General features: G+C 44.9%; 1 protein-coding gene across 3 annotated transcripts in view; it reads left to right on the top strand.

The window, feature by feature from the left end:
* def8 (differentially expressed in FDCP 8 homolog) overlaps window positions 1–19,357 on the top strand; it is a 39,914-nt gene that overhangs the window by 9,187 nt on the left and 11,370 nt on the right. For all 3 annotated transcript variants that reach the window (XM_056765888.1, XM_056765891.1, XM_056765890.1), the window contains 4 exons: window positions 10,130–10,279; window positions 10,876–11,017; window positions 12,004–12,168; window positions 14,027–14,154. In XM_056765888.1, the coding sequence (XP_056621866.1) occupies window positions 10,130–10,279; window positions 10,876–11,017; window positions 12,004–12,168; window positions 14,027–14,154 (585 nt within the window). The remainder of the gene's footprint in view (window positions 1–10,129; window positions 10,280–10,875; window positions 11,018–12,003; window positions 12,169–14,026; window positions 14,155–19,357) is intronic.

Raw genomic sequence — 19,357 nt, 5'->3', positions numbered from 1 at the left:
GTCTGCACACAAAAAGTATCCTTGTTACTTTATAAAGTATAATTTGTGCTGAATCAGAGTGACATGGACTATTTAAACAATGTCTTCACTCACTTTCTGCGCTCTGAAATTTGATTGCGTTGCAGGCTCTCGATTGTCACCGTTTCGATTTGTGTATGCAGCGCAACTTGAAGTTAAACAAGCCTGTTGTTGATATGGTCCTTGCCAGGCTCGTCGTGATTGCCTTCAGGTAGTGTAAGGGATCATTTAACAGGGGCTCAGTCACATCTTAATTTTCAAAGACACAGTTGTTTGGTTCTGACGCGTTGTAATGAGCTCCAAGTACGCGTTACAGCATTTAACGCAAGAATCCTCTGCAGTTTCCGTTTGGGGAGACTTAAACCAGAGAGAGAAATGGGAAACTGAGAAAATAGTTAAATGTAACCAAAGCTGTACACTGCGGCACACAGACTGAGTTATGAAGAATGTTCTACCAGGAAGGAGTTGTGAAGGAGATTGAACTGAGAATTAACTACCCTTTAGAGAAGGCAATACAAGACTCCCCCCATTTGCTGAATGCAGGGTTCTTAATGAGGCTGTAGGAGGGTGTGAAAGTATGCCGGTGCAGATCCAGTGATAGTCCAGCAGGCAGCATTAGTGACTTGAATCTGATACAGGCTTCAACCGGTAGCCAGTGGAGAGAGATGAAAAGGGGTGTCACATGAGTCCTTTTTGGCTCCTGGACCACGAAACGTGCTGCTGCGTTCTGGACCAGCTGGAGTGAATTGATAGCCTTTGCAGGTAGACCAGCAAGTAGAGCATTGCAGTTATCCGACCTTGGGATTACAAGGCCCCGGACAAGGTGAGATTGGGTCTAACCTTTCTAATGTTGAATAAGGCATATCGGCATGACCGCGTTGTGATTGTGGTATTGCCAAATTGGATGGTGAGATTGTGTTGCAGCGTGGGGTGTGCCGGAAACACGAGTAGTTCAGTCTTGGCAGGGTTCAGCTGGAGGTGATGCTCTTTCATCCAAGCTGGGATGTCTTCTAGGCCGGCTGTAATGCGAGCTGCTACAGTGATATCGTCTGGGTGAAACGAGATGTAGATCTGGGTGTCGTCAGCATAACAGTGATACAAGAAGTTGTGTGCCCGAATGATGGGTCCCAAGGCTGTCGTGTAGATGGAAAAAAGCAGCGGTTCAAGCACCGATCCCTGAGGGACCCCAGTGATCATGTGGTGAGGAGTGGACTGCGAGCCCCTCAATGACACCCTGACGGATCTTAAATTTAAAAAAAAAAGATCATTAATCAAACTTTCACTTTTTAATACTTGGTTGCAAATCCTTTGCAGTCAATAACAGTCTGAAGTCTGGAACACATAGACATCACCAGACGCTGGGTTTCATCCCCGGTGATAATCTGCCAGGTCTCTACTGCAACCATCTTCAGTTCCTGCTTGTTCTTGGGGCATTTTCCCTTCAGTTTTGTCTTCAGCAAGTGAAATGCATGCTCAATCGGATTCAGGTCAGGTGATTGACTTGGCCATTACATAGCAGTCCACTTCTTTCCCTTCAAATACTTTTTGGGTGCTTTTGCAGTATGCTTTGGGTCACTGTCCATCTGCACTGTGAAGCGCCGTCCAATGAGTTCTGAAGCATTTGGCTGAATATGACCAGATAATATTGCCCGAAACACTTCAGAATTCATCCTGCTGCTTTTGTCAGCAGTCACATCATCAATAAATACAAGAGAAACAGTTCCACTGGCACCCATACATGCCCACGCCATGACACTACAACCTCCATGCTTCACTGATGAGGTGGTATGCTTAGGATCATGAGCAGTTCCTTTCCTTCTCCATACTCCATACATTCCAAAAAAAATGTAAAAATGTCTTCCCATCACTCTGGTACACGTTGATCTTGGTCTCATCTGTCCATAGGATGTTGTTCCAGAACTGTAAAGGCTTTTTTAGATGTCGTTTGGCAAACTCTAATCTGGCCTTCCTGTTTTTGAAGCTCACCAATGGTTACATCTTGTGGTGAACCCTCTGTATTCACTCTGGTGAAGTCTTCTCTTGATTGTTGACTTTGACACACATACACCTACCTCCTGGAGAGTGTTCTTGATCTGGTTTACTGTTGTGAAGGGTGTTTTCTTCACCAGTGAAAGAATTCTTCGGTCTTTCAGCACAGTTGTTTTCCGTGGTCTTCCGGGTATTTTGGAGTTGCTGAGCTCACCAATACGCTCCTTCTTTTTAAGAATGTTCCAAACTGTTGTTTTGGCCACGCCTAATGTTTTTGCTATCTCTCTGATGTTTTTTTTTTTTTTCAGCCTAATGATGGCTTGTTTCACTGATAGTGACACCTCTTTGGATCTCATCTTGACAGTTGACAGCAACAGATTCCAAATGCAAATAGCACACTTAAAATGAACTCTGGACCTTTGATCTGCTCATTGTAATTGGGATAGTGAGGGAATAAGACACACCTGGCCAGTCTGCAGTTAAAGCATATCTTGATCGTTTCATTTGAAATCCATTGTGGTGGTGTATAGAGCCAAAAATGTTAGAATTGTGTCAATGTCCCAATAACTATGGACCTGACTGTAATTTAATGGCCTGCAATATAACAATTTGACCGCTACGGCACTGTAGCGCTAGAGTGTACTGCAGCCTTCCCGAATGCTATCGCAGTAGAAGGACACACAGTGAGAATTATGGCGAAGTACAAACGAATGCAAACAAGTGAAGTGTGGGAAAGCTTTACCCAATTGAAAACAAAAAATGCGGTTGTCTGCAATGCATGCAAGGCAGAACTTGCCTTTCACGGCAGCACAACCTACTTGCTGGAGCATTTAAAAAGGAAACATCCGGGAGCAGGAGAGAGGTGACTGTTCTCCATCTAGAGCTAAATAACTAACTTAGCGGTTAATCTTTTTATGAGAGAATGCAATAATAATAACAACAAAAATAATCATAATCATATAATTACAGTAATGTAATTATTTGTTTTGCAAAGTATAAAGCTTTGATGGAGCTTAAGAGTCAAGCCTGTTTTGATTAATATAACACTATTAGGTATTACATGAGAGGAAAATGATTATAAGAGAGGGACGTTTAGTGATAGGAGTCTTATATCTTGCATTTATTTTTTAAATATTTTCTTATGTTTCTTGCTCTTTTTCATTAACTCTTTCACCGACATTGATGATTTATTTTAACAAAAAAAAAAACGGTCCCCCGCCAGTCTTCCCCACGAGTTATTACTGCAATCAGTGTTTATACTGTTGTACATCAGGTGGCGCTGTTACACACCTTTGTGAAAAAGTACAGAGTCCCAGAACCTAGAACATATATTTCTTATCGGTTGTTAAAGATTGTTCTAAGTGTAATCTGGGCAGAATCTTTGACAAAAAACATAAATTATCTCAAAATGATATTTTAATCAAAGTGATGCATTTTTGAAGAAACCTACCCACATCTAAGGAGTGATAAAAAAAAAGAACAAATCAAGATTTAAGAATACGGTTTCTTTTGTTTAAAAGCTGAGACTCTGTTCTTTCATTGGACATAATGTTTGTCCATATATTCTTTACAGAAAATGTACTGTGAGCCATTAAAGTTTGGTTAAAATGTAAAAAAAACGCTGGCGTAGGCTGGCAACTTATTTTTTAAAATGCTTGCAGGGAAAGAGTTAAACAGAACTGTTGTCATAGAAATGCTGCTTAATGTTTCTGTCAAGAGATTTGTTTACATAAAAAAATTGTTTGTCAGAGAGTATTTGTGTGATTCGAGTTGGACAGAATCAGCAATCTTAAAGAGAGTAACCAGTTGGTTCAAGTTCATAAAAACAAATTTTAAAAGCAGAATTGATTTTATTCATTACGTAAATGATGTATAACTCAATGTTTTAACTAGTTGCAAAAGCTGAATAATCATGAAAAACATACAGATTAGTCAAATAATAGACCATCAGTAGATTAATCGGTCTAATAATCGTTAGATCAATCGACTAACAAAAATAATTGTTAGATTAATCGACTATCAAAATAATCGTTTGTTGCAGCCCTAGTCATCATACAGACACGTATGATATCATTCCAAGGGTTTTGATTGATGTGCGTAGCCCCTTGATAACCACAAAACATTGTGCATTTGTAAAATGAAGAAAGCCAAAAGGATGCTCTTTTTGCCGTCTTTGAACTGTTTCTCTCCGTTCGCAGAAGTGCTTGAGGTCCGTGTGTGACAACCGTTATATGAGTCATGTTGTGTTTTTTCAGGGCAGGGATGAGGGGTGGGTGAAGGTTTGGAATAGGTGGCCAGGACTGGGCAAAGGACAAGGAGGTGGGAGATGCTACTGCTGGCAAGAAGGCCAATGAGGGAAGGCAGCAGCTGACTTTGATATGGAATCTGGGGATGCTGCTGCGGACAGGGTGGCCGACTGGTGAAGATCGCAGCTGACTTAGACATGAACTCTGGGGAGGGTGCCGCTGACATAAATGCCAGCATTTGACTTAAATGCTGTCTCAATGGGAGCAGCTGCTGACTGAGTAACAGGACTTGAGGACGCAGCCGCTGACTTGAATTCCAGCTTTGGAGGTGCTTTACCTTATTCGAATGCTGGCTCAATGGGAGCATCTGCTGACTGAGGAACTGGCTGTGGCGGGGGGGCGTGGCTTACCGAAGTCTGCAGTGGGAGAGACAGAGACCGGAAACCGCCTGGAAGTAAGTAGGTCAAGTGCAAATTGTAAAGACCGGTGTCTTGTTTCAGTGATTGGCGAGAAGATGGTAAAAGCTAACAGAAAGAGACGACAGCGAGAGATCGGCTGAGGACTCAGGAGCAACAGAAGCTTACCAGAGGAAAGAGCGTGCCAAAGCAGACGACGAGAGTGATTCTTTATGTGCCCCCGGGCCATAAGTTTGGATATTATGTACTTTTATATTGTGTTTTGAAGAATAAGTCTGAGTATCAGCCACGCAAACCCTGTCTCCTTCTTTCGATCTTATTGAAAGTATTACACTGGCCTTAGTTGCTGACTTGAATCCCTACTCTGTGGAAGTTTCAGCTGACTGGGACTCCAACTCTGGGGATGCTACAGCTGACTAGAATCCGCTTCTGGAGGCTTATTTACAAGATGTTGCGTAGAATTTGTCCTAAGTTATATTACACGATCATTTCTTAAAGTGCGTACATCGGATTCATAGAACGAACGTACGCACAGCAAACGCATTTACGCCGCTACATCTAAAGTGAAATATATAAATAGTAAATGCTCGTGAAATTTCGCATAATCGTTACAGATCTCCACCTTTTAATGATGTCTAAATAATATAATTGATATATGAAAGAGTACCTGGCAAGGATGGCTTATATTTCCAAAGAGAAAAAGGAATACCAGCTGGGAAACTACAAAAAGCAGGGTTTCAACCCAGAGAGACCAAACAGCAAACGGCACAGGAGACTTGACAGGGCGAGACAAAAAAATCTAAAGAACTTGACAATGTTAACAATACAAGTCAGTAGCAAGAATGTAACTTTACAGGTAACAGCAATTTACAAAGCACAGTAACGTAACTGCAACAGTCTGACGGAGAACTAGATAAACACAGGGAATATAAAGGAGAGGAAATTGGGACAGAAAACGAGGAATTTGAGAGAAGAGAGTAAATAGGGACATGAAACAGGTGAGAAAGTGAAACGATGACAATATAATTGTTTTGCTAATCGAGAAGTCGTGTTCCAGCGACCGTAAGTGCATTTAAACTGCCCGCTTACTCTAGTAACTTAGGAGAAGCGAATAAGTCATCACAAGTCTGCTGTAGTGCGTGAGTCTGCTATTTACCCTGTTACCTTGTTTTAACTGTTGAACTAGACTGTTGCCTGTTACTAGTTAAGATTATTTGAGCCTGGTTATTTAATCACTTTGACTGATAGTTTGAGCTTGTTTATTTAATTACTCGTTGACTGATTGCTAAATTGTTAGCATTTTTGTTGCATTGGTACTGGAGTGAAGTTGCCGTTTACCGCTTGTTGCGGCTTGACATTATAAGTTTGCACTTAAAAGCACCGAGCTAGTTGATCGCTGCGTGATTCAAGTCGTTTCAGACATTGTTTTGCTAATCGAGAAGGCGTGTTCCAGCTGTATTCTGTTCGCGCTAATCTCATCATATACTTAAGCAGTGCCTCTGCGCTGGCACCATAAGCATCATCCCTCGTGTTCAGCCTCCTCGTGTGAAGACCGAGGAGTGTAAAGATCTGCGATTCTACCTGCGCGACTCCACTGAGCAAAGACACCGGCAAGGCACATCAGTATACTTAACATACCTTTGCTTTCATTTAAGTGTCTACTAACATGTGTTTCAAATGTATTCCTGTACTCCTCTTTAGGCAGCGTTCTCACCCAAGATGGAAGGCGCAACGCACACACTCTCAAGTGCGTCGCATTCACATCTCCCCTTTTACACCTCTGTCTTTCTCTATGGGTCTCTGGACAAGACTGACTTAATCCGTGCGTTTGCCAGCCAGTCTGACATTCCCATTCTTGGTCTTACTGAGACATGGATTCGTCCTGAAGACTCTGCCACACCCACTGCTCTCTCCACAAACTACTCCTTTTCTCACTCTCCCCGCAAAACCGGAAGAGGAGGAGGCACAGGTTTGCTTATCAACAATGACTGGAAATATTCCACACTATCTTCCCTATACAACAACTATTCATTTCAATACCATGCTGTTAATATCACTTTTCCCACTCAGCTCAGCGTTGTTGCAGTTTACCGCCCCCCAGGTCCTCTTCACAACTTCATTGAAGAGTTAGATGTGCCGCTCTCATCATTCCTGGAGGATGGCAGCCCTCTTGTAGTCTTTGGGGACTTCAACATCCACCTGGAGAAACCCTATGCTTCTGACTTCCACACCCTAGCCGCCTCGTTCGACCTCAGGTGCCTCGTCACAGCCTGTACTCGCAGATCAGGAATCCAGCTGGATCTCATCTACATCTGTAACTGCACCACAGATAACATTCAAGTCACACCTCTTCACATCTCGGACCACTTCTTCATCACTTTCAACATGGGCCTTCCTACATGAACAACACTTAAACCACCACCCGTTTTTAGACGGAACCTTCGCTCTCTCTTCCCGAGCACAATCTCTGCTAAAGTGACATCCTCTCTTCCCTCCAACTTTGCATCTCTAGATGCTGACACTGCCACCGACACCTTATGCTCAACACTTACATCCTGTCTAGATAACCTTTGTCCTCTGTCCTCCAGACCAGCTCGTGCAACCCCCTCCTGCCCTTGGCTGTCTGACATCATCCGTGAACAACGGAGTACACTCAGGGCTGCTGAAAGGAGATGGCGCAAGACCAAGAATCTTGCAGACCTAGGGGACTACCAGTCACTACTCTCCTCTTTCTCTGCTTGTGTTACCAAAGCTAAAATGTCTTTCTATATCACCAAGGTGAGCAATGCACCTAACACTCAACAGCTTTTCAAGACATTTAACTCTTTTCTTTGCCACCCTCGTCCCCCTCCCACTTCATCTTTGACTGCGGAAGACTTCGCTGTATTTTTCACTGAGAAAACATCATCCATCAGCAAACAATTCTCGATATCTCAGACCTTGGTACATACCTCCCACACTTCAACCATCGAACTCTCCTCTTTCACCCCACTGATGGACACTGAAGTAACCAGACTTCTCTCAAGCCAATCCACCACCTGTACCCTTGACCCAATCCCCTCCGATCTCTTTCAGGCCATATTCAGCACACTCACACCTGCACTCACACACATCATCAACACCTCCCTACTCACCGGCACTTTTCCATCCACATTCAAACAGGCCCAGGTCACGCCCCTACTGAAGAAACCCTCATTGGACCCCTCTACTCCCGACAGTTACAGACCTGTCTCTCTCGGGGCTGGACGAGTGTCGTGGGGCGGGACCGGTGGCGTGAGTGATAGTTGGAATCAGCTGTGCGCACACCGGTCCCGCATATCTCACGGAGGAAATTCGGGCAGCGCAGACAAGGGATGTCCGCCAGAGGCTGCCTGAGGCAGTGGTGCTGGAGCAGTATGCATCGGTTGGGACGGAGAGCTCGCTGCCGTGCTCGTGGGCTGAGGTGAGGTGGCGACCGTCCAGGAGGGAGTGAAGGAGTCATCGCCGTTAGCCGTGACACGGGATCCTGCTGTCAACAGCCGTGACGATGAGGTGCAGGAAACGGGGGGACTCGCTACCAGCTGTCCTCACTTGGAGTAGCCATCGCCGGCAGCCTGGAGATCGAGGAGGATCGGGCCGTCCACCAGACGTCCAGCACCACAGCATAGCACCGCAAGGAAGAGCCTCTCGGTTGGGCTGAGGTCCGAGCGGCAGTGTGTCGGGGAACCGAACCTAAAAAATTTTTCCCTCTTTCGTCCCTATTGCTCCTGATGCTCCCGTTTCCGTTCTCTTGTCTCGTCGATGCATACCCCCAGGCTGTGCGGACGTTTTTTTAAATGTTCGACGGTTCCCGCCACCTTCCTTCCCAACTTTGAACTGTATTACAATCACAATGACATGAGAGCACATGGCTAGCTGTCAAACAAAAGACACACTAGACTGAACCCTGTGTAGTTACTGGATCATTGAGAGGAAAGCCATAAACCCCCTCACTCCCCTTTGTCCTGGTTTTCTCCAGGGCCTGGTTTTAGGTTTTGAACTCTCACCTTTAAGTGTGATTACCCTTTGGTTTCTCTGTAGGATATTTAAGACTCCTAAGCTTCAAAGCATTGTTGAGAAGTCTCCGTCTCATTTCTAACTTAACATCTGAGGCTAACCAGAGAAACTTCTCTGACAAATATGAACTTATGTGATTTAAACTATCCTTTGTATCTAAATGTCTAGGTTGTGTGTTGGCGCTCGTGCCATTTTTAAATAGTCTGTAACTGTTAGATATACAAATTTAGATTTAGGGTTCATTTGATGTATTTTTACCTTGGGATGATTCACAGTTCAATGCCTTGCATGTTTCATATTTTACTACTCCTCTTTGAATTCCCTATATGATGAGCTATGTTATAAAAACATAGCATGCATCATACTAAGTTTAGGTATTAAATGCAAACTGACCATACTGTCAGAGCTATGCAAATGAGGCGCCACGAGAAACAAAGGAACTTTCTCTGGCCCCCTCATCACTTCCATGGCATTGGGGCGCAGACCACCTGGGGGCAGGGCAGGTATGCATTTAAAAATACCATCACCGATCCACTTCAGGGGACTTAGGAATTGCGGAGGACAATCCAACGGACACCCCGGTTTACGGCTCCCTTCTGGGGAGTCCGATTAGGCCATGGAACTTCGGACTCAGAACCTAAACTCAGCGTTTCAACAGGACCGCATTCTGATTCCATTCAAGATTTCCATCCATGCGCATACGGATATTGCTCCAACACTGAGATAGCAAGTATCATATTTTATATATAGAATAGCTGCGTTAAGAGCGTGCCTCTTTGTTAAAGATGATTTTATTGGTTTTCAGACATGTTTTACCTGCCTCACGGCCATGCCCTCTCTCTCTCTCTCTCTCACTCTCACTCTCACTCTCACTCTCTGCGCTTCCTTACGTGATTGTGTTTCATGTCTTATGTAATTGTTTGTGTTTATGCAATCGTCATTATGTTTACCTTGTAGAGTAGAGTTCAATAAAAAAACATAAAGGCATTTGTGATGGGTTTTCTGTGCTCACGATCACAAACTGGTCACTTAAACTGTGTTTCAATCTATGCTTCCTCTGCTCTTAATTCTGTTTGGTAAAGTCACGTTACTTATGGTCATGAGATAACGATAGTGTATACATTTATATGGATGTGATCTTAAAAGATCTGGTGGAGAATCTTATTTGTTGAGTTAAACTCATCCTTATTTTAACATCCAGCTAAAATCGCTACACCGGAAAGCTTTTATTCTAAAATATGATATCCTTATTGATATAAAAACAAATAAAATTAAACCAAATGATCTTTGATTAGAATTGACATTGCTAGAAATGAAATGCATATTAAATATTAAATCACACAATAGTGCACAATAGTAAAATTTTCCCTATTTCAAATAACTACAGCATTTTTGTTCAGAATATTTTTTTTTTTAACCCTTCAGGGCTCATTTGTGGAATCTGATATAGAGAATCTGAAACAGGCCATAGAGGAGTGCAAGAGACTGATACTAGAACTGCCGGAACATTCTGAGAAACAAAAGGATACAGTGGTCAAACTCATTCACCTCCGACTCAAGCTGCAAGAGTTAAAGGTGGGTGACACATGTTAAGAGGCCGTTTACATCAGGCATGATAACTTTTAGCATCGACAACAGGGGATGTTAACATTATGTTTATTTAAAGCGGAGGTAACATGCTATTTCATGCATTCTAACTTATTTACACTGTTAAAAGTGCTGGCTTCTCAAGCTTATCATGGTCAGCTTGTCAAGAAACGAGTTGAACGTATGACATAGTATTTCTGTGCATGATTTACTCCGTTTATGTTTAAAAAAAAATAGATTCTTGTTTAGTAACAAGGGTTCTTAGTCCCTAATGGACAATACTCCCTGAAAAGCACACCCATGCATCATCCAGCAAGCGAAAGAGTTACTTGAGCTTACTATGTGATTTGCATAAACTTCATGTGTTACCTCATCTTTAAGGTTGCATGCCGCACTTTATTCCTTTTAAATGTGTGAGCGTTTGCAAATGAATTTTGATTGAATGTCATTTCGTTATTGGTATAGTTTTGGTTTGGACTTTGGTATTCTCTTAAATAGTTTGATGTTATCATCTTTGGTGAGAAAAGGTCTTAAACGTCATGTCAATTAACTTAAATAATGATGTTTGTGCTGGATGTGTACAGGATCCAGAGGAAGACGAGCCTAACCTGCAAGTTGTGTTAGAGCATCGCTTCTCAAAGGAAAAGAGCAAGAGTGTCAAACAGATGTGTGACAAGTGCAGCACCCTTATATGGGGTCTTATTCAGACCTGGTACACCTGCTCAGGTTAGATAAGCCTATGCCACTCTTACAATTTACTGTACTGCTTTAAGTGTAGTTTTATATTTTAAGCTTGCGCGCTTCATTGTTCCTAATTACTAAAATGAATGTACTGTACCTAATTTTCTTAGTTTCGTTTCTGCAAATAATCGTTTTTGAATACGCTCCTAGATTTTCTATTTTGCTCTTTCATGATTTTCGTTCGCCTTTCTGGCACAAATCTCATGTGTACGGGACTTATGGCCGCTTTACTCTGATTGGCTAGTGAGTTTTTGATTTACAGCTCTCTGACAAGGAAGTCGATACTGAAGATAGACAGTGAAACGATCTGCATGCTGTTATCTGTTAATCCAAATATCACTAGCCAATGAGAGTAAAGCCGCCATAAGTCCCCCCCACATGTAAGATTTGTGCCAGAAAGGGTGAATGTAAACTAAGAAAGCGCATATGAAAAATCCAGCAGCGAATTTATAAACCATTATTGGCAAATACGAAACTTAAAAATTGTGAAGAAAAAGTTTATTTCAGTTTATTTAAAAATTATGTCACATTTCACAGAGTTTATTGTTTTCAGTATCAAAGTGTTCCTATTCTTTCTCATTGTATATTTTTGTTAGTTTTTTTAAAGTTTGCCTTCATTTTATAAGCACAAAAAGAATTCCATAGTCATTGGCCTTTTGTCTTTTAACAAATTCTATTTATATGACTCGTGCAATAAAAAAAATATTTTACAGTGATTATACTGTTGACCCGGAATGGCAACATGACAAAAGACGTTCTTGTATGCAAGAAAAACGCTAATGATTAGAATATTAAAGTGCCAGAATTGCACACCGATTCGTACCACTCCACTCTGGTTATAATTTTACAAAGACCAATAGAGTCAGTAAACACACATGCCACATGTATGCACATGTAGTATATTTATATGCACATGTAACTCTATTTCAACATTTGAAAGATGCTAAATGGTTGTTTGTAATCTATTTCAGGTTGTTATTACCGCTGCCATAGCAAGTGCATGAATCTCATCACGAAACCGTGTGTGAGGTCAAAGGTCAGCCACCAGTCTGAGTATGAACTCAACATTTGTCCTGAGGTTGGTCTAGACAAACAGGACTATAGATGTGGAGAATGCCGAACACCTATTTCTCTACGTAAGTGTGTATCCAAATAAATTATGTTTTTTATTTAATTAGGGACAGTGCTCATTAATCAACATTATTACACTGAATGCTTGATTCTGATCAGCCAGTGGCGACATTCCAAGGGTTGTTATTTTCAAATAACAATAACATTTCTGCGATAACAACCGGCTGCCTGTAAATTATCCCTTACTTAATCAACAAGAAAACCATTAATAAGTCAGAGTTATACCATGGGCAAATTTTTATCTGTTGCCCCTTGACAGATTCTTTTAAAAGCAACCTAAAATTAAGACTGCACACAGTTATTGCATAAAGCAATCATAATTAACCACAAATAATACCACATGTTATAATACAATTACACCCAACAATTAAAGTACATTCATTATTAAGGAAAACTTCAAGGATTGACAAAATTTATTTGAACAAATAAAAAAATAGCACCAACGTGATAATGGCAGTGTAAGGAATAAAAATAAGTTTTATCAGGAAGTTTAGCCACATCTTCAACTTGTATTTTTTTATGTTTTCAAAGTTTGAAAAAAAGTCTTCAGTAGCCTATATGATAAATGTCATCATTTACTCACCATCGTGTAATTTCATACCTGTATATAATGAACACAGAGAAAGATATTCGCAAGAATGTTGGCAATTTTCAGTTCTGAAACATCTTTGACTACCATAGTAGGACAAATTAAATATTAAACGTTTTTGAAATTTGTTTTCTAAATTCTTTAAAATATATTATTTTGTGTTCAACAGAACAAAAAAGATAAAATAGTTTTCTGGTGTCCCAGAATTTAAAATTGCGAACACTCTTACAATTACATTTATTTGTGTTTAAAAGAACAAAGAAATGTATAAAGGTTTGAAACTATGTGAGGGTACGTAAATAATGGCAGAATCTTATTTTTGAGGGACCTAGCCCTTTAATGTGTCGCCAATGTAACCGATTAAAACTTGAAGTGGCAATGAGGTCTGGAAATTAATGGAAAAAAGATCTTATCAAATATAAAATTTAGCTCCATGATTTCTGTTTATAAAACCGTCAGTTCTGGTCCTTGATTCTGATTGGCTGAGTGGAGTTCTAAGCCGTTATAAAATACTGTGATATATAACAGCTAAGCATATGGAGTAACCGTTCTATAAAAGCAATAAGCTTTCTGTGTCGCGTCGTGCCACAACGCCCTTAGCTGTTATAAAATGCACTTTTTATCGTATGTTTTTGATGTCATGCAATCTGTATACAGGATTTATGGTTAAAAAACACTGTATTTTCCACATACCATGCATGTTTGTTTCTCCTCTTTGCCTCGTGCTGATTTCCTACAAAGCTCATGGCTCTGAAAAGCGAGGCGTGCTACGATTGGCCAGTTACCCAGAGTCTAGTGATTGGTCAAATACTGCTAGCGTGTGATGGAAATGTAACGCCTCTTAACATATTTGGAACATCAGGTTCCTCTTCAATTGTAATGACAGGTACACTACCTTACTTGAGTGTACATTTGGGCGGTCTTAGTTAACTCATACCACAAACTGATGTAGATTTGTGGGTGTGTGGTTACACGAGGCGTTTCAGGCTGGTCTGGGGGAGCATTCACCTTTACATAGAATGCATCTTTTGTTCCCACACTTTTATTTATGCAATTTTATGTGTCTAATGAATGCATGGGAAACTCACAACACACTAAAGACACAGAAAAAACACGTATTCGTGTCACATGATCCCTTTAACTGAATCATTTGTGTATCTTTTGGCAGAACTGCTTGTTTCAGGGTTTTGCTTTATAAGCCAGAGAAGCGGTTAAAAGATATTTAGACTTCCTTGTGTGCACAGGAAGTTGTGTAATGTTGTGTTGTTGTGTAGGAGGCATCCCCAGTGAGGCGCGGCAGTGTGACTATACGGGTCAGTATTACTGCAGCAGCTGCCACTGGAATGACACAGCTATTATTCCAGCTCGAGTTATACACAACTGGGAGTTTGAGCCCCGCAAGGTACAATAAAAAAAATGCTCCATTTTTCATCAAACTTCAAAGTCAAACTAAAATATGTTCTTTTTTAAATATGTTTATGGTGATTGAGTAATTTATGAATTTATGTTATTTTATGATCCTCTTTATAATATTAAATTAAATGTAATAATTTACCAAGCCATCATCTACACTGTTAGACCTTTTCAGGCATTTCTACAGTCAAATACTGGCAACACTGTTGCCAACTACTTACTGTAATGTATATTCCACAGTAAGTAGCTGGCAACAGTGTTGCCAGTATTTTACTGCAACTGAGACTTTACGGTGACTAACTGGCAACAGTTTTGTCAGTATTTTACTGTAAATCAAGAATAACAGCTTATAACTGGCAAGAGTAGTGATAGTTATTTACTGTAATGCAACACAATCACAGTAGAATACTACATATACATTCTGTGCATTTAATATTGTAGTCATTCTGCTCCATCAAAAATGCTGCAATTTTATTTAATGGTATTATCTTCTAAAAAGACAAAGAAATTCAAGAGGTTTCAACAAACATAATTTATTACTTTAGCAAAACATGCATACAAAACACAAGGAAATCGTCTTGGTTACGTATGTAACCTCAGTTCCCTGATGGAGGGAACGAGACGTTGTGTCGAGAACGACAGATGGGGTTCGCCCTTGAGAACCAATCAACTCTGACTACTATAGAAAAGGCCAATGAAATTTGGCGAATGAAATTTGCATGCCGGGCTCCGCCCCCGGATATCCGGTAAAAAAGGAAGCCGGCGTGCAGCATTCATTTACCTCTTGTTCTGAAGAGCCTGAGATCCTCTCACGACTGCAGCAGAATACGATACGTGTTTGTGGCATAAGGGACACAACGTCTCGTTCCCTCCATCAGGGAACTGAGGTTACATACGTAACCAAGACGTTCCCTTTCTGTCGGTCTCTCGACGTTGTGTCGAGAACGACAGATGGGGTTATCTATGGAAAACGCCACAAACGCTGTATCGCGTCACAATCTCAGCGAAGCGACGGTAACAAGCCTGGGCGTGTCAGCTCGAAGCTTTCGTGAAACTTGTAACCTTCCAGTGTGGTGGTCGGGGGGTTCCAGAGCTTTCTAGGAGAAAGATGGGTACAGCCCTGACCGGTAACCTTTCACGGACGGGGCCTTAGCTCTCTACAGGCGAGAGGCCGTCCGGCTCGGGTTTACACCGGGAAAAGCGCAACTCTTAATCAGAGAAGCGCTGCAGAGGCCACCTCCTACCCGTGGGGAGGAATATGGTGGAGATATGATATGGTCTCGTCCTTGGAGGAAACGCATGGAACGGGCGGACTGGGTAGTGCCGCGAGGTGGAGGTCCACCTGGGGAAGCTCATGGGTTACCATGTGTGGGAACCATTGTCATGAGGGTATAACAGACGGAACAGCCCACGGTGGGGGTGTTACTGCGTCCGATAGCACAGGTCCGGTTAGAACTATCTGTGATAGGTCATAAGGTTTCCCGGCCTAAGGGGGAAGGCTGCTCTGCCCAGCCAACCCCCAGGAGGTGCTTGCTTAGTGATGGATGGAGTGCCTGTTCTTAACCAGAGTCTGGGTAAGAAGGAAGGTTGGTGAGGTACCAATTTTCTTAGCCATGTGTTTGGGTAAGAAGAAAAGGGTAAATAGCACACTGACCCAACCTCTTGGAGGGTGGGAAGGTGCTTTCGCAGGCATACGCCCCCCCGGATGCCAGTCCTACATGTCGCCACGCAGGACGTGGGCTGACACCGGGTTTACGCGAAGGTTGTTAACCCTTGCGAAGGTGTTTGGGCGTAGCCCAACCCGTAGCTCTACAGATGTCTGCTAGAGAGGTGCTTCTGCCAGTGCCCAGGAGGTGGCTAAACTCCGGTGGAGTGAGCCCACACTGCCAATGGGCATGGGAGATTCTGAGATCGAAATGCCGTCGTAACGGCATTCACGACCCAGTGCGCCAGACTCTGCTTGGAGACAGCCTTCCCCTTCTGCTGTCCTCCAACACAAACAAGGAGCTGGTCAGAGCTACTGAAGCTCTGCGTGCGGTCCAGGACACAACACGGATGGGGTTGGGTCTTCCTCCCCAGTGGGGAGCGCCTGCAAGTCCACCACTTGGTCCCCGAAGGGAGAAGTGGGAACTTTGGGCACGTATCCGGGCCTGGGTCTCAAGATAACGTGAGAGTTACCAGGGCCGAATTTAAGGCAATCCGGGGACACAGAGAATGCTTGGAGGTCCCCTACCCTCTTGACGGAAGCGAGCACCAACAGGAGGGCCGTCTTACTCAGGTGAGGAAGATCGGAACCTCTGAGGGGCTCTCAAGAGGGTATGGAGCGGAGATGAGGCGGATTCCGCCCTCTCGCGCCCATTAGGAACCTGGTGACCAGGTCGAGTTGCCCTAGAAACTTTCCATCAACTGAGTCGTGATGAGTAGCGATAGCGACTACATACACTTTCAGTTTGGAGGGGAGATCTTAGTCTCCAGTCTCGTGAGAAGGGGAACACAATCCTGATCAAGCACCTCAGTGGGTCTTTTCTCGTTGAGAGAGAGAGACACCAGGACGAGAAGAGGCGCCGTCTAGAGGCGTGTGACCGCCTAGTAGATGGGGCCCTAGCCTGGGTGATGGTCTCAGCCATAGAGGGGGAGTAGCCATCTCAGGATTTTCTCGTCCCGTCTAGAGACCAGACATGGGTGTTCCAGAGGTCTGATCTGGGATGCCAGAACGTGTCCTTCCCCTGAGAGAGCAGGTCCTCTGTCAGGGGAATGGTTCAGGGGGAGTCGCTGTTCAGAGCATCAACTCTGAAGCCAAGTGCGGTTAGACCAGTGTGGTGTAACCAATACACTTGGTGCTCCTCTTCCCTGACCTTGCACAGTGTTTGTGCAAGGAGGCTCCTGGGGGGGGAAGGTGTGCTTCCGCCCTTCCCGTGGTCAGCTGTGCGCCAGGGCATCCGTGCCGAGGGGGGCCTCGGTCAGGGAGTACCAAAGCCGACAATGGGTGGTGTCATGGGAGGCAAAGAGGTCTATCTGTGCCTGACCGAACAACACCCAAAATGAGCTGGACCGGGGGTGGAGTCGCCACTCTCCGCAAGGCGTATACTGACGAGAGAGCGTGTCGGCTGTCTGGTTCAGTTTGCCTGGGATGTGTGTGGCCCGCAGGGAGCGGATCACCTGCTAACTCCACAGGAGGAGGCGTCGGGCAAGTTGTGTTAGTTACCGTGAGCGTACACCACTCTAGGCAATTGCACAGCGCAGACGGGGGCCCGTCCAGCGCCCCGCTTCTGCGTGCCCGTTGCACACTGCACCCCACCCCTGCAGCGAGGTGTCCGTCGTCACCACGACGTGCCTCGTAACCTGCCCGAGGGGAACCCCCGCCCGAAGGAAGGTCATGGAAGACCAAGGGGTTAGGGTGCGTCGGCAGCAGGGCGTCATCACCATGCGCCTGCTGCCGGTGTGCCACGCTGTCCTCGGAACTTGACTCTGTGGCCAGTGTTGAAGTGATCTCATGTGCATCAGCCCGAGGGGTATTACCCCCGCGGAGGATGCCATGTGTCCCAGGAGCCTCCAGTTCCAACACTGACTGGGCGCGCGCTGCGGACAGCTGCGCCGACATGGTGACAGAGTTTGGTTCCATACCGAGAAAGAGGATGCTCTGCACTGGGGAGAGTTTGCTCTTTTCTCGGTTGACCTGAAATCCCAATCGATCTAGATGCCGGAGCACCAGGTCCCTCTGTGTACAGAACAGATCTCACGAGTGTTTGCCAGTCGTCGAGATAGTTCAGGGACAGACCGAAAGGGAGGACTCTGTACTGATATGCCCACCCCTCGAACTCGAACCATGGGAACGGGGCAGTGTCGAGGGGATCGAGACATTAGAGTAAGCGTCCTTCAGGTCGATAGCCACAAACCAATCCTGACACCTGATAGATGTCAGGATGCGCCTCTGCGTGAGCATCTGAACGGCAACTCGTGAAGGTGCTTGTTCAGGGTACGCAGACCTATGGCAACCCGCCGTCTTTCTAGGGAATGATGAAGTGCAGGTTGTGACCCACTGAACGTCTTGATTTTGGACGAACTCGATGCCTGTTTTGCCAGAAGTCTCTGGGAAACTGGATCGAGTAACCAAGACGGACCACCCGCATTAGCCAGCGAGACAGTGTGGGCAGCTCTTGAGCTCCCAGGGACTGTACAGGGTGACCAAGGGGGCAGTCTGCTTCATCATTTCCACGGGGGGTGGTTCGTCGGCTGGCGGAGCTAACCATCTGTCGCGGGGGGTCCCCGGAGGGAAGGATGGCTCCGCCTTTTTACCTGCCTGGCGGGACAATGGCACGCACTGTCGGTTTGAGAGTGGTGACAACTGTCGTATGTGTACGACCTCACGCCTGGCCAGGGCGTGAGGTCGGTTCGCCGAGCACAGTCCAGTGGAGTGTGGGATCGGCTGCAAGTACACCCGGGGAGACCGAAAAACTCTGTGAGTAAGTGGGCGCCAGGCCCTGAAAAGGGCCCGGCTTTGGTGACGAGGCAGGAGTCGTCACGTGCCGACCGATCAGAGCCGTGGCTGTGATGGTTCGGGCCCGATGTTGTTCTCCCTGGAGTCTTCCCGTCAGTGTCCCTTCTCGTGAGAAGTTTGCTGACGGGGTGGAGGTTTCCCCCCTCGACCTCTGCTTCCGGGGTGCCGCCTGTGGGGGCACAGGAACCGGAATCGATGTCGAAGGGGTCCTGGGTTGCAGGGAAGCAGACGTCACGCGGGATCTCGGAGGCCTTCAGGCGGCCGAGTCGCGGTGAGAAAAATGTGGTTAATTGCCACTGTCTGCTTCACCGTCAAAAACTGCTGAGCGCAGTCCTCGACGGTCTTTACCAACAACCCACCCTGCGAGATGAGTGTATCAAGAAAGCGGACTTCCTTGGTATCACTCTTCTGCACAAGGTATAGCCGGGGGTGTCTCTCCTGGACCACTACCGTGGACATCGTCCGACCCAGGGCCCGTGCCGCCGCCTTAGTCACCCGTAGAGCACTGTCAGCGGCGGCACGGAGATCCTGCATTATACCCAGGTCGGTCTTACCCTCGTGGGGCTCTCTCAACGCCTTGGCCTGGCGGACCTGCAGGATGGCCATGGCGAAGAGAGAGGAGGCAGCCTTGTCCGCGGCATCGCAAGCCCTCGACACCAGTGATGCCGAAGTCTTACGTGCTTTGGACCGTAGG

This window comes from Triplophysa dalaica, chromosome 14 (assembly GCF_015846415.1).
Source record: "Triplophysa dalaica isolate WHDGS20190420 chromosome 14, ASM1584641v1, whole genome shotgun sequence".
Lineage (NCBI taxonomy): Eukaryota > Metazoa > Chordata > Actinopteri > Cypriniformes > Nemacheilidae > Triplophysa > Triplophysa dalaica.
Note: the sequence above shows the minus strand (reverse complement) of the source record. Positions and strands in the feature narration are given on the sequence as shown.